Source organism: Staurois parvus, unplaced genomic scaffold (assembly GCF_062004578.1).
Source record: "Staurois parvus isolate SC_StPar_1 unplaced genomic scaffold, SC_StPar_1.0 ptg000405l, whole genome shotgun sequence".
Classification (NCBI taxonomy): domain Eukaryota; kingdom Metazoa; phylum Chordata; class Amphibia; order Anura; family Ranidae; genus Staurois; species Staurois parvus.
The window spans coordinates 490,111-505,000 of NW_028318201.1; the positions used below are offsets into that span (position 1 = coordinate 490,111).

The following is a 14,890-nucleotide window of genomic DNA, read 5'->3' on the forward strand; positions in this document are numbered from 1 at the left end:
CTGGGATTTCAGGCTGGCCTATGCGTTCCCTCCAATCAGGCTGATTCCAGCGGTCCTGCAAAAATTTTTAGAGGAAAGGTCTGATCTACTCTTGATCGCTCCTTTTTGGCCGAGAAGGCCATGGTTTTCCCTACTGAACAGGCTGGCGTCAGCTTGCCCGTATCCCTTGCCGGAAAGGGCAGATCTGATTGCGCAGGGTCCGCTTTTGCATCCGCGAATCAAGACGTTACGATTGACGGCCTGGTTCTTGAGGAACAGATCCTCAGAGCCAGGGGGTTCTCTGATCATGTAATAAAGACTTTGGTGGGCTGTCGCAAGCCGGTAACCAGAGCCATTTATTCCAAGGTCTGGAAAAGATTTGCCTCGTGGTGTTCGGACCGACCAGGGCCCCTGGACATTCCGATGGTTTTGGACTTTTTTCAGGAGGGGGCAGATAGAGGACTCTCGATCAGCACCTTGAAAGTACAGGCTTCTGCTTTGAGTATTTTTGTGCAGTGCTCTTTGCAACAAAATCCCTTTTTGTAGTTGATTTTTTTTAGATCCCTCTCCAGGGCTAGGCCTGCTAAGGTGGGAGGTTGTCCGAGTTGGGATCTGTCTCTGGTCCTAAGGGCTTTGGTTCGAGAACCTTTTGAGCCTTTAGAGGAGTCAGCTTGCAAGTTTTTGACCTTAAAGATAGTTTTTTTGGTAGCAATCACATCGGCCCGTAGGGTGAGTGAGCTTCAGGCGCTCTCAATTAGGGAGCCTTACTTGACCATTCTTAAGGACAGGGTGGTGCTTAGGACTGATCCGGGATTCCTTCCTAAAGTATCCTCTTCTTTTCACAGGTCGCAGGATATTGTTCTGCCGACCTTTTGTTCTTCCTCTGAAGGTAAAGAGGAAGACAGCCTAGGTTTGCTGGATGTAAAGAGGAGTCTTGTAATTTATTTAGACAGGTCCAGGGAATTTAGGAAATCGGATTCCCTTTTTGTTTTGTTTTCAGGGCAGAGAAAGGGGTTAGCAGCATCTAAAGCCACGATAGGCAGGTGGATTAGGCTGGCTATTGGGGAATCTTACAAGGTTTTGGGGATTCCGCCTCCTTTTGTTAAGGCCCACTCAACTAGATCCTTGGCAGCGTCCTGGGCGGAGAGAGCCGGGGCTTCGCCGGAGGAAATCTGTAAGGCAGCCACTTGGTCGAGGTTTTCCACCTTCGTGAAGCATTATCGCTTGGATATCCTGTCAGATAAGGAACAGGCGTTCGGACGCAAGGTCCTCCAGGCGGTGGACCCACCCTAAGGGGGTAAGTTCTCGTTTATCGTCTCAGATGGCTGTCCTGGAAGACGTAGGGAGAAAACCAGAGTTAGACTTACCGGTAACTCCTTTTCTACGAGTCTTCCAGGACAGCCGGTAATTCCCACCCTTCTAATGTACAACCGAGAGAGTTAAGGTTGACTGCATGAAAATAGTTTTTACCTATATTTGTGTCTTTCAGTGGCTTCCGCTAGTTCTCTTTTAATAACTGGATGTGAGGCCCGGAGGCCCGCCTTTTAAAGGCATGGGGGATGGTGTGTTTCCTGATCCGGAGGGAGGAGCCCAAGGTCTCAGATGGCTGTCCTGGAAGACTCGTAGAAAAGGAGTTACCGCTAAGTCTAACTCTAGTTTTTGTGATGAGAATAAAAGTGATTCCATTTTTTTTTTTTTAAAGGGACAGTGCAAATAAAAAAAAAGTCAGAGCAATAATTATCGCACTAGACCTCCTCTGTAACTTTACACTGCTAATCTGTAGAAATTTTTAAAGCATCACCCATGAAGATTTAGTACCACAGATAAGTACCGCAGTTTCACGCCATTCCACGAGCGTGCGCAATTTTAAAGCTTGACATGTTGGGTATCTATTTACTCCTTTTTTTATATTTTACAAAAAAATGGGGTATATATAATTTTTTTGTTTTAATCAGTGTATTTTTTTTTTCCCCCAAAAATACATATTCTACTTTAAAAACTGCTCATTTCGGTTTTCGGCCAAGTACATTTTGAATTTTCGTTTTGGCACCAGAATTTTCATTTCGGTGCACCACTAGTTATTTTCATCAAAGAAATGTAGCAAAATACATCTTGGCCTAAATTTATGAAGAACAATTATTTATTTGCAAACTTTTATGACAGAAACAAAGAGAAACGTGGTTGTGTTTTTTTTTTTTGTTAATTTTAGCAAAAAAATAAAAACCCCAGTGTTGATTAACTACCACCAAAAGAAAGCTCTAGTTGTGTGAACAAAATTATAAAAATTTAGTTTGGGTACAGTGTTGCATGTCCGCACAATTGTCATTCAAAGTGTGAGCACTGAAACCTGAAAATTGGCATGGGCAGGATAGGGGTAAAAGTGCACGGTATTGAAGTGGTTAAACCTCAATGCCCCCTACCCTTCTTTCTCCTTGGGGGCAGATGTTTCTGCTTGTGTCAGGTACTGCTGTATGTATTATTACACAGTTCCCCTGGTAATGATAATCTGTGCTAAGGTGGATTTGATTTAAATCACTAGTGAAAAGACTCAATTTAAATACATACTTTTTAAAGAGCAGCTGTCATCTCTTTCCCGCAGCGGCTTCTCCTCTGACCCTGATCTTTACTCACCGACAGTCACATTCACTTTAACCACTAGGGGACCGGCCGAAGTACATATACTGCTACAAGGTGGCCCCTGTGCGCAGGATCACATATATAAATGGGATCCTGCATTCCAGGGTAGGGAGTCAATCACCGGGTTTCGGCTGGTGATTACCCACCGGAGCTCGGCGATTGCCGGCACACACAGACTGGGAGGAAGGCTGCATTGTTTTCAATGGAGCTCTTCCTCCCTGTCGGCTTCAGCACACTGTTCTGGGATTGGTGATCACAGCCTTCCGGAACAGGGTGTAACAGAGAGGTACACACCCCCGCCCCCTAGTGAAACACTCCCCTCACACAGCTAACCCTTTGATTGGCTCCAAATGTTAACCCCTTCCTCTCCAGTGCCATTAGTACAGTGTAAGTGTTTTTTTTTTTTTTTTTTGTTTTTTTTTTCACTGATCACTGTATTGGTGTCACTGGGGATTTCAGTGACCCCCAAGTCACTTTCCCCCCCAGTGTCAAAATGTCTGCCTCAGTCCTGCCATAAGTTGGTGATCGCCACTATTATTAGTATAAAAAAATCCAGTATCTGTACCACCATTTGTAAATGCTATAACTTTCATGCAAACCAATTAATTTACACATATTGGGAATTTTTTTTTTTTCCAGCAAAGACATGTCGCAGCATACACGTTGGCCGAAATTTATGACTAAATTTTGATTTTTTTTACTTTTTTTTTTTTTTTTTTTACTGGACATGTTTTATAGCAAAGTCCAAAATAGAATTTTTTTTTTTCTCAAAATTGTCGGCCCTTTTTTTTTTTTTTTTTTTTTTTTCTTTTTATAGCGCAAAAAATAACGCACAGGCGATCAAATACCACCAAAAGAAAGCCCAATTCATGGGGAAAAATATGTAAATTTCATTTTGCTGCATGACTGCGCAATAGTCAGTTAAAGTAACACAAACCGCTTATGTAACCACTTCCTGACCGCCCTATAGCAGAAATACTGCTACAGGGTGGCAGAGGTGCGCAAAATCACATATATACACGTGATTTGCGCTCCCGTGGTTTTCACGCCCCTCCCAGATAACGTCAGATTGCCCTTCAGTACACCAGTTATCGCATTTAACTCCTTGATTTCCAGGAACACGCTCATACACAATAAACCTCCATTGCTAGTATAGTGTCTGAACAGATCAATATCTTTGATCAGATCAGCACTATACCAGCGTTCACATTAGTATAGTGTCCCAAAAACCGCAGAGTTAGTAGGATCAGCCCCGGCACCTGCCAGCACCTGCGTTTAGCCCCTATGCTTACCCACCCCTCTTCTCCCCCAGCAAGTGCAGTGTCAGTAGGTCACTGTCACTTGATACATTGCACACAAAACCATAGTGTTGGCAGAATCAGGCCTGATCTCTGTTAGCACTTGCCGGTGAATTTTGATGACTCTCATATGCAGCAGAGTGCCAGTACTAGTGCCTTTTGTTAAATTGGCGAGCACCAGCGGTCTAGTACATCCTGGTCTTTCACATACCTCTTCGATTGTAAGCTCCCAGGATCAGTCCCTCCTAACCCGCTTATATTGAACAGTATTGTTGCTGTATTGTCTCCCATTATATTGTAAAGTGCTGAGCAAACTGTTGGCGCTGTATAATAATAATAATAGCAGCACTGCAGTACAAGCTGGTGTGGTGGCGAGCATAAGTATTGTCCCGCAACCACCAATAATTCGCACACAGGCCTGTAGAGCGCCAAGTATCCTTCCGGATGTGCTTGCAAATCCCGCTTGGCAACCCACAAATTCTGCAGCACCCGCACTTCCCCCATTCACTGCCCAACCCGGAATTCAGGTGTAAATGGCAAATTTAACTCCTCCCCTTGATTTTTTTTGGAGCTGTTTTTCACAGAAGATCTGTATGTATTGATTGTGGATCAAAGCATTTTATATGCACATCCATGTATCGCCGCCAACCCAAATTCAAACCTTGCCAGACCATTCGCATGGAAACTCATTATGGTTTTCGAATTTAGATTTTTTTTTTTTTTTGGGCCTAACCCTCAACATGGGCATTCCAAAAAAAAAAAAAAATGAATTGCAGTTGTATTGGTCCACAGACCCGATTCATCATATGCCTGTGTTCTCTGCTGCTATGGCCAGGCATAGATATGAGAGTATTATGTGTTTTACAGTGGGGCAAAAAAGTATTTAGTCAGCCACCAATTGTGCAAGTTCTCCCACTTAAAAAGATGAGAGAGGCCGGTAATTGGCATCATAGGTAGACCTCAACTATGAGACAAAATGAGAAAAAAAATCCAGACAATCACATTGACTGATTTGGAAAGAATTTATTTGCAAATTATGGTGGAAAATAAGTATTTGGTCACCTACAAACAAGCAAGATTTCTGGCTCTCGCAGACCTGTACCTTCTTCTTTAAGAGGCTCCTCTGTCCTGCACTCATTACCTGTATCAATGGCACCTGTTTGAACTTGTTATCAGTATAAAAGACACCTGTCCACAACCTCAAACAGTCATACTCCAAACTCTACTATGGTGAAGACCAAAGAGCCGTCGAAGGACACCAGAAACAAAATTGTAGACCTGCACCAGGCTGGGAAGACTGAATTTGCAATAGGCAAGCAGCTTGGTGTGAACAAATCAACTGTGGGAGCAATAATTAGAAAATGGAAGACATACAAGACCACTGATAATCTCCCTCGATCTGGGACTCCACGCAAGATCTCACCCCGTGGGGTCAAAATGATCATCATCTTTTATAATCTACCTAATAATTGGCCAATATATTGTGTTTTTGTGCATTATAATTAAAACAAGTGTATTTAAAAAAAAAAAAAACGTTTGAAAAATCGCTGCGCGAGTACTATGTGACATAAAAAATTGCAGCACCCACCATTTTATTCACTAGGGTGTTTGCTTTAAAAAAATATATGTTTGTGGTTTAAATTAATTTCCTAGCAAAAAATACTGATTTATTTTTTTTTCATGTGAAAAAGTGTCCGAAAAGGCTTGGTCTTCAGGTGGTTAGAGTGGAGCGATGTGTGGCATAAACTAATGCCCCCACCCCCCAAAACGACCCCTTTTTGGAAAGTAGACTCCCCAAACTATTTGCTGAGAGGCATGTTGAATTAATTTTTTTACCACACGTTTTTGGAAAATGACAAACGAAAAAAATTTTTTTTTAACACAAAATTGTCAATTAAATGATTTATTGCTCACACATGCCATGGTTGTATGTGGAATTACGCCCCAAAATACATTCTGCTATGTCTCCCGAATATGGGGGTACCACATGTGAGAGACGTTTTGGCAGTCTAGCCAAGTACAGGACCCCAAAATCCAATAAACACCTTCAGGCTTTTAAAGGGCTTTATTTCCTCATTACACTTCCTGACTACCTATCACAGTTTTGGCCCTGAAATGCCAGGATAGCACCAAACCTCCCCAAATGTCCACTTTTTGGAAAGTAGGCACCCCAAGGAATTTGATAAGGAGCATGGAGAGTATTTTGAAGATCTCGTTTGTTGCCACAAGTTTTTGGAAAATGTATTTTTTCTTTTTTTGTATTTCAAAACCTTGTGAGAAAAAATTAAAACTGCATACTCACCATGCCTTCTTTTTAAATTTCTTGGGGTGTCTACTTTCCAAAAAGGGGTCATTTGGGGGGGTTTGGTGCTATTCTGGCATTTCATGGCCTCCGAAACTGTGATCGGTAATGAGGAAGTTACGCACCTTCAGGCTTTCAAAGTGGTCATTGGATTTCAGGCTTCTGTATGTGGCTAGGCTCCCAAAAAGTCTCACACATGTGCTATCCCCATACTCTGTAGAAGTAGCAGAATGTATTTTGGGGTGTAATTCCACATGTACCCTTGGCTTGTGTGAGAAATAAATCATTTAAATAACTTTGTGTAAAAAACAAAAAACAAAAAAAAAACCCGTCTTTGTAATTTTCCAGAAACTTGTGGAAAAAAATAAATCTTCCATGGGCTCAATATGCCTCTCAGCAGATGGCTTAGGGTGTCTATTTTCCGAAAAGGGGTCATTTGGGGATGTTTGTACTATCCTGGTATTTTAGCATCTCAAGGAATGTAGTGAGCAGTCAGAAAGTAAAAGCTGTGTAAATTCTATTATCTATACTATAGTTTGTAGATGCTATAACTTTCACACAAAGCAATCAATATACACTTATTGGGATGTTTTTGTAACTGTAAACATGTAGCAAAATACATTTTGGCCTAAATTTATGACGAAATTTAGGTTTTTTTGGATATTTTTTATGACAGAAATGAGAAAATATATATATTTTTTTTAATTTTTTTTTCAAAACTTTTTTTCGTTTTATAGCGCCAAAAAATAAAGCGCACAGGTGAAAAAATACCACCAAAGAAAGATCTATTTGTGTGAAAAAAAAGGACATACATTTCATTTATGTACCGTGTTGCATGACAGCGCAATTGTCAGTTAAAACTAGTGCAGCGCTGTATAGCAAAACCGTGGCGTAAATTGCAGTATCTATACCATAGTTTGTAGATGCTATACCTTTCACACAAAGCAATCAATATACACTTATTGGGATGTTTTTTAACAAATGGAGGAAGGGACCATATGTAGTGCAAATACAGAAAGAAAGAGAACGAGTTCAGTGTAGTCAGTTTGTCTTCTCATGAACTTGCATTAAAGGAGAAGAATTTACTTGCTCGAGGCCTTGGCTTCTGTCCCCAACAAAATTTGAATACGTTTGAAGTGATCAAAGATCTTAAATTGTTTGTTCAAAAAATTTTGTTTGAATGTCTACACCCAAAAAATCTATTGTTATACAGGATTTATATAGCGCCAACAGCTTGCTCAGCGCTTTACAATATAACGGGAGACCAATACAGTTCAATACAAGAGGGATAGGAGGGCCCTGCTCCTTGGAGCTTACAATCTAGGAGATTCCATTTCTTTTGATTGGCCATCATATACTACCGTGGGCTTCAAAGCCATCAGTGATATATCATCCCTCCTGGATGAGAACGAACCTGTGGATTTGATCAATCAAATTGATTTTAGACTTAATTTTTGAAGCAGGTGGATTAGGCTACTATAACACTAACATACATTCTTTTAAAAAAGCAATTACTTAAATTCCCACCTCCCAGCACTAACCCTAATGCAGCCCATTCCTTGACTCCTTGGGGCTTGAATGCCGAACTGTGGGGTCCGAGGGGGTCCTCAGGTCGACTTTTTAACAATCTCTCCTTGATTCTGGCAATATATGTGAGTCATTCATTTGAACAATATGACATATATGTATTAAGATACAGAGAAATATGAATTGCATGTGTATTTTCCTGTGTTTCTCTTTATTTTCTAGGTACCTTTTTTTTTTTTTTTTTTTTTTTTTTTTTTTTTTTTTTTTTTTTTTTTTTTTTTTTTTTTTTTTAATGCTCCTATCATGGGAGTTTATTGTGTAGACTTTACAACCACTGCAATCAGTATGATACTGGTTGCCAGAGAAGCCTTCCACTGCTCTCAAGTGTCACCCACTATCTTCCCCTCTTTTTCCAGTTCTTAATTCCAAATTCATCCCTGGTATTCAGTATAAGCAACTTTGATGCGTCTCTGCCTGTGTATACAGGCACATTTCTAGACATGTGAAGGCACCCTCCTCCCCTCTGACATCACTCGCATTCTTGATCCTCATCTTGATTTCTAGGCAGGGCTACAGCTCTAAATTTTTTTTTTTTTTAGTTTCCAAAGGCATATCGTAACTTCCAATGGAGTTTGAAACCTTGTGCCATAAACGTGAACCGACACGCTACTCCCACTCCCTCTCTGCCATTTATGCCTCCTTGCTTAGGCCTGACCTTTTATGCTGCACTTCCTTTTCAAGTGGGAATCTGATATGGGCACCCAATTTACCGCCCAACAATGAGAAAAGATCAAGTTTCAGGAAACAACCTACAAGGTCCTCACGTGATGGTATTGGGTGTTTGCTGCACTCAGTGTAGTCCATGTACTACATGTTCTGGCAATGCCCCAAAATTCAACCCTTCTGGCAGGAGGTTGCTTTGGTGGAAACATATTAAACCTTCTTGCCTCTCACCGCAGAAGGCCCAGGTTCGAACCCAGGCTCTGACAGTAAGAAAGGCCTAGCTATGGTAAAATATAGCTAGTGAAGTAACCAGCCTGCAATGGCTGGTGTGAAGCGCACCCAAGAGTGGAGCTTATGATGGTGGGCAAAAATAGGCCCCAAGGGGACTTGTGGGTAGATAATTAAAATTTTCTATATGCATTTTTCTATAAATGCGTGTGAAAAATGACAGGCACTCCTGTACCCCAGTTTCAGCCAACCGCAGGCTAATGTCTGCTGATGTTTCACATTCAGTCCAGGCTCTGGAGCTATCCTGACTGAACCTGAGCCAGCCACTCCCATCCCCTCTTCTACAGCCCAGCGCTCCAGTGAGTGTTTGAGGGTCAGAACAGAGAGCTTGTGACAGTCAACTGAATGATCAGCTGTCTTTGATCTCTTAGCTCCCAGTTTTAAAGCTGGCAGGGGGACAGTAATTGAGTATGAATGATTTAAATCACTTCTCTTTTACAGCTATGGGTAAAAAATTTATATTTTTTTTCTTCATTTTCTAAAAACTTGCTGCAAAAAAATTTGATTTTCAAAAGACTGACCATGCCTCTAAGTAAATGCAATGCAGGGTCTACCTTTCAAAATGCAATTCTTGTGTGAAATTTACTTGTGAGCCACTGAAGGATGCAAATATCTGTGTGTGTATATAAACAATATGTCGCAGGCGTTTTTAGCTCACCCTCAGATAGCAATAAAAAGATTGGGTGCCGCGCTCTATTTGTTTTAAAATTAAAATAATTAATATTTAAACCAATGTGTATTAATCTCTCTTAATTATCACCGTGAATAAACATTCATGCACCTTGTGCCAATTGTATAACACAAAAAAATAAAAATGATTGCAAATAAAAGAACCAAATTATAACTTTAAATTAAGGATGAATAGTCCCATATGCACTGAGATGATCTCAAATTCCTTATAAGTTCAACAGAAGAATGAATGCAGTATACTCGCCTTTGCATGTGCTGTATAGCTGCAATGGTTAACAATAGAAGCTGCACTGTGAATCGCTGTGGTAAACGAGGTCTCTCCTTCCCCAGCACTCTCCTTAATCCAGTTCTCCTCCAATGGATCATAAGGAAAATTAAAAAGAGGTACATAGTGTCTTATTCGGAGTAAAAGACTTTAATGTGCGCTAGTAATACATTCACATGTAATTAAAATGAAATGCGCTTTTCATATATATATATATATATATATATATATATATATATATATATATATATATATATATAATGCGGATGCGTGGTGACATCACTGCCCCTCCCCTACGCGTTACGCTACAGGGGCTCGTAGCTTCTTCTGGGGGATGTAGTTTTCTAACTCCTCAAAAGACTAGGGTGATCATTGTACAGTTAGCAGCAAAATTTAATTATTTATCAATTATAATTAAAATTGTGAAAATTGTGTTTAAAATAAACAATTAAAAACACCGGGTCACTAAAAATCAAATATAACTATATAAAATCAAAATTAACTACATATGGACTTCATTAAAAACCACAAAGGTATTGAAGTCAACAAACGATAAGATAATATTAAACATAAGTACGTGAAGTATGGGAGAAAGGGATTAATATATCAACATCACATAGAATAGCTAAAACCAATATATGTATATTAGAATAAGTTAATGTATATTAAGATTAATAATACTAGAGTAAAAATAGAAATTACATTAAAATTTAATAAAAGTAAAAATAGAGTTTGCAAATGACAAGGTGGTGTCAAGCACATTGGGCCCAATCAAAGACAGAATGGAGCCAATGTTTGAATAATAAATTAACTATTGTCTGTAAAGCAATTTATGTCAAATTCAATATTAAGTCCAGTGGGGTGAGAAGTATCAAGTTCGAAAATCTACTTCCAAAAGAACTCTGCGGATGGTCGGACTCATCAAGAGTCCAAAAAAGGAGTAGGCCACATAGCGTGATACTGCTTGAAATTTTAGTAATCCAGTCACAGGACCTTCTGAGATTATTTTTCTCAAATGCGCAATATTATTGCGCATCTAGTGAGTGCGCAATTTATTGATTATCACAAAAGATTTGGGAAGGAATCGGTCCTGTATTTGATATCTCACCATTAGACTTCACATTGGACCGTTTTATGTGGACTTTTGTGTGCACTTCATGCACGATTTTTCACTAATGAGTGATTGGTTACTTGACACACTTCAATTTCCAATATTGGACTATTTTATTGCATGATCTATATAAAGGGCTGCACCTTTATTTATTCTTTGTTCTTGAGAGGTTGTTTTGGTGCCTTTTTGGTGTCCCAGCTGCTCTACAATATAGCGCTCACTTTTTTCCTTAAACGAATTTAATTGGCCAGAATAAATAATTTTAAGCTAAAAGCTCTCGGCTCCAAAACTGCCACGAAGCTCTCCTGCCACAAAATGCCTGTGTGCATGGAAACCTAAGCTAACAGGGAGGGGAGTTTAGAGGCAGTAAAAAGAAAAATAAAATGGCTGAGGCCCATAGCAGTAGCTTCAAAAAGGCCCAGTGTGCATGAGGCCTTAGGATGCCCATGCTGTGTTAGAAATGCATTGTTAACCACTTGCCCTCTGGAAGCTTTACTCCCCCCTTCATTACCAGGCTTTTTTTTGCTATTCAGCTCTGCACTATTTCAGCTGGTAATTGTACGCAAACGAAATGTATATTGTTTTTTCACACAAATAGAGCTTTCTTTTGGTGGTATTTTACCACCACTGCTTTTACCACTGTTTTTTTGTGTGATCTAAATGAAAAAAGACTTTTGTTTTATAAAAAATATCCAATAAACTCAGACATAAATTTAGGCCAAAATGTATTCTGCCACATGTCTTTGGTAAAAAAAAAAAAATTCCCATTAAGTGTATATTTTTTGATTTCTGTGAAAGTTTTATAGCGTCTAAAAACTATGATGCATATTTTGAATTTTACCCAACTTTTACTTTTAACCACCTATCACATTTTCTTGAGGTCCTAATGAGCCAGGGCAGTAGTAAACACCCCCCCCCCCTTTGTCTACTTTCCAAAAAAAAACAAAACAAAAAAAACTTAGAATTTGCATAATTTGGAACAGGGTGTATAGGTGAATGGACACTGGGTGAGTAATCAGAGAGGAAGTCCTCCCCTATATAACCCCTCCTACACAGGAAGTCAGTTTTGTTTTTTTTTGGCCAATGTCTGTACGGTGGGTGGTCACTGAAAGTGTTGCATGTGTTCTAGGAGCATACCTGGAGGTCCAGAATGGTTCCATTAGAAAATCAAGGAATTTAATCGGATCCATTTGGAAAGCTTTTAGCCAATATGGATGATACCCGAGCTCCGTTGAATAAGAATCACCCTGGGGGTTTTGCTTGTAATGCAGCCTTACAGCGCTGGACCCTGCATAATGGAACCCTGTGCAGTATAATACTGACCAAAGTGCTTTCTGGCAGGGTGCTGTACAGGTCCGAGGCAGTGGCTGACATTATGGGGACCGAGTCCTTGAAGGTCTGCATGACAAAGCCCACCATGATGGGTGAAGGTTGGACTCCTGTTATGATTCAGGGTCCTGTGACGGGCATGATAAGTTTTTTTACATTTGCAATATTTCTTTGAAAAATGTGACTGGTTATTCTGGTGGCTATTGGGGGCAGTGTGCTGTTGGTCTGGCCAGGCCATACTGTGTGTATCTCTAAAGGAGTATTGGACTGCAGTTTTCTCCTTCAGCCACTAGTCCATGGTGCTGCTCTCTGTAGCCTACATGGTGCAGTGGAGGCGGAAAGTAGCTTGTGTTCCCATGTAGCTGGAGGTTTGTAAGGCTCATGAGACATAGCAGAGAACCGGAGCAGTCTATCGCTGGATGATGGTGTGTGAGTATTTCCTTTGGGGAAGTTGCATGGCCAGACAGGACATGATTATACAGGGGTATCATTACACTTAAAGGAGTTGTCTCCAGAGTAGCTTGAACTTGATCTGCAGGAGCCTACATTTTAGCTGCACTGAAGCAGCATGGAGACTGCATTCAGGCTGTGTTTTGATACATATGTTTGCCTAGCATTGAACTAAGTGCATTTAATTTTGATGCAGTTCTTTGAATCCATACATTTCTAGAAGATGGGACAGTTGCAGCATTGTATTACATGTATATCTGCATAGTTTTGTGAACTGTATATTTAATAAACTGCATTTGTGCATGCATTCGTGCATGCATACTTGATGCTTAGGCTACATGCGTACCTGATGCTTAGGTCACGTGTACCTGATGCTTGAACTGCATCCGTACATGTGTACCTGATGCTTAAGCTGCACCTGTACATTATTATTATTATTATACAGGACTTATATAGCGTAAACAGTTTGCGCAGTGCTTTACAATATAAGGGAGACAGTAAAATTCCAGTACATTACAGTACAGAAGGAATGTGAGGGCCCTGCTCGTGAAGCTTACAATCTAAAGGAAGGGGGAGGTGATACAAAAGATGATAGCTACGGGGGATGATCCGGTGGAGGTGATTCAAGTACAGTTCTTAGGTGGAGGTGAGTTTTCAAAGATCGCCTAAAGACAGACAGGGTGGGGGCTGACCAGACATGCTGTGGTAGGGACTCTACATGCATACTAACATAGACTGCATACTTACACTTGCATGAACTGCATAAATTGCATACTTGCATGCATACTTGTGTGAACTGGGTACTGGTGTAATTTTGCATAATTTCATGCCTATGTACCTGCATAGTTGCATGCTTGCTTACATGTGCTATCACATAGAACTGCAGATCAAGATGGCTATGGATATATATCCCTGTGGGACTGCATAGTCAGCTGCCAATATAGTTGCTGCCTTCTTTTACTTGGGATCCCATAAGAGCCAGCATAGAGGCAATTACACACTGCCCTCAGGTCCAGTGGACTCGGGGGGGAATAATCTGGTGGTATTCGCATTTCATGATAAACCAGTGTTGTCAGGGGTATCTAGGCCACTGTGTTTGTCTGGCATTGCAGCTATTCCTGGTAGTGGAGCAGCAATGGACTACGACCGCATTACCCTATACGTGCCTGATCTCATCTGAACTCGGAATCTAATAAGGGTCAAGCCCTGGTTACTACTTGGAGGGAAGACTGCCTGGGTATACCACTACTGATGGTTCGGTCAGTAGTGGCCTCCTTACAGGGAGGAGACTTTTTTTTTAGCATCCATAGACATCAAGGACTCATACCTACATGTGCTGCTATTCATTCCTCGCCAAAGATTTCTGGTGTTTGCAGTAGGGGGCTCAGCATTTCCAGTTCATAGCGCTACCGTTTGGGCTGGCCACGGCTCCCAGAGTTTTCCGAAAAACTCTTGCTTTGGTGTTGGGGCTACTCAGAACTCGGGGGGTGGGGGTAGTGTTATCAGTCATAGGTTATCTAGATGATTTATTGCTCAAAGGCTGGTTAGTGCCAGGTCTGAAGCAGGATGTGGTCCTTGCAATGCAGATCCTAAAACAGCTGGGCTGGGTGCTCCACTTCAAGAAGTCAGCCCTGGAGCCATTACAGAGCCTTGAGTATTTGGGTTTGGTCATAGACACGGTTCAGGCAAAGGTATTTCAGTCTCCAGGAAAACGTGCCCTCAGGAAAGAGGGTTTGCACTTTAAAAGCCAAGCAACATCCTTCAATTCGTCTCTGTATGAGGTTACTGGGGAAAATGGTGTTCTGGTTTTGAGGTTACTCCCTATGCCCAATTCCACTCCAGACCTCTGTAAAAGGAACATTCTGACTGTTTGGAACAAGAAGGTGCCAGCCCTGGATCCTTGTATATCTCTAGAGGTACTGCAAAGCCTGAATTGGTGGTTTATGACTCATGATTTGGAGAGAGGGAGATCCTTTCGGCCAGCGGTGTGGAAATTGGTAACCACTGATGCCAGCCTTTCCGGTTTGGGGCTGGAGGAGGCCACAGTGCAGGGAACGGGGCTTCCATGGGAAAGGGTTCTGCCCATCAATATCCTTGAACTTCAGGCAGTGGGGCTGGCTCTGAGGTATTGGACATCCAGGCTTCAGGGTTGGTCTGTAAGAATTCAGTCCGACAATGCCACAGCATTATCATACATGAACCACAAGGGCAGTACCAGGAGTCGAGGGGCTCAGGAAGAGGTGAATTCCATTCTGACTTGGGCAAAGAGATATGTTCCAAGTTTGTCAGCG

General features: G+C 41.1%; 2 protein-coding genes across 2 annotated transcripts in view; both read left to right on the forward strand.

Moving 5' to 3' along the window:
• LOC149455080 (mitochondrial import inner membrane translocase subunit TIM44-like) overlaps window positions 1-14,890 on the forward strand; it is a 151,469-nt gene that overhangs the window by 7,574 nt on the left and 129,005 nt on the right. The gene's annotated exons all lie outside the window — the stretch shown is intronic.
• LOC149455081 (uncharacterized) lies at window positions 121-1,470 on the forward strand. The gene is made up of 2 exons (XM_089686668.1): window positions 121-368; window positions 552-1,470. Exons 1-2 carry the CDS (start codon window positions 121-123, stop codon window positions 1,270-1,272), a joined length of 969 nt encoding a protein of 322 aa, XP_089542794.1. The 3' UTR covers window positions 1,273-1,470.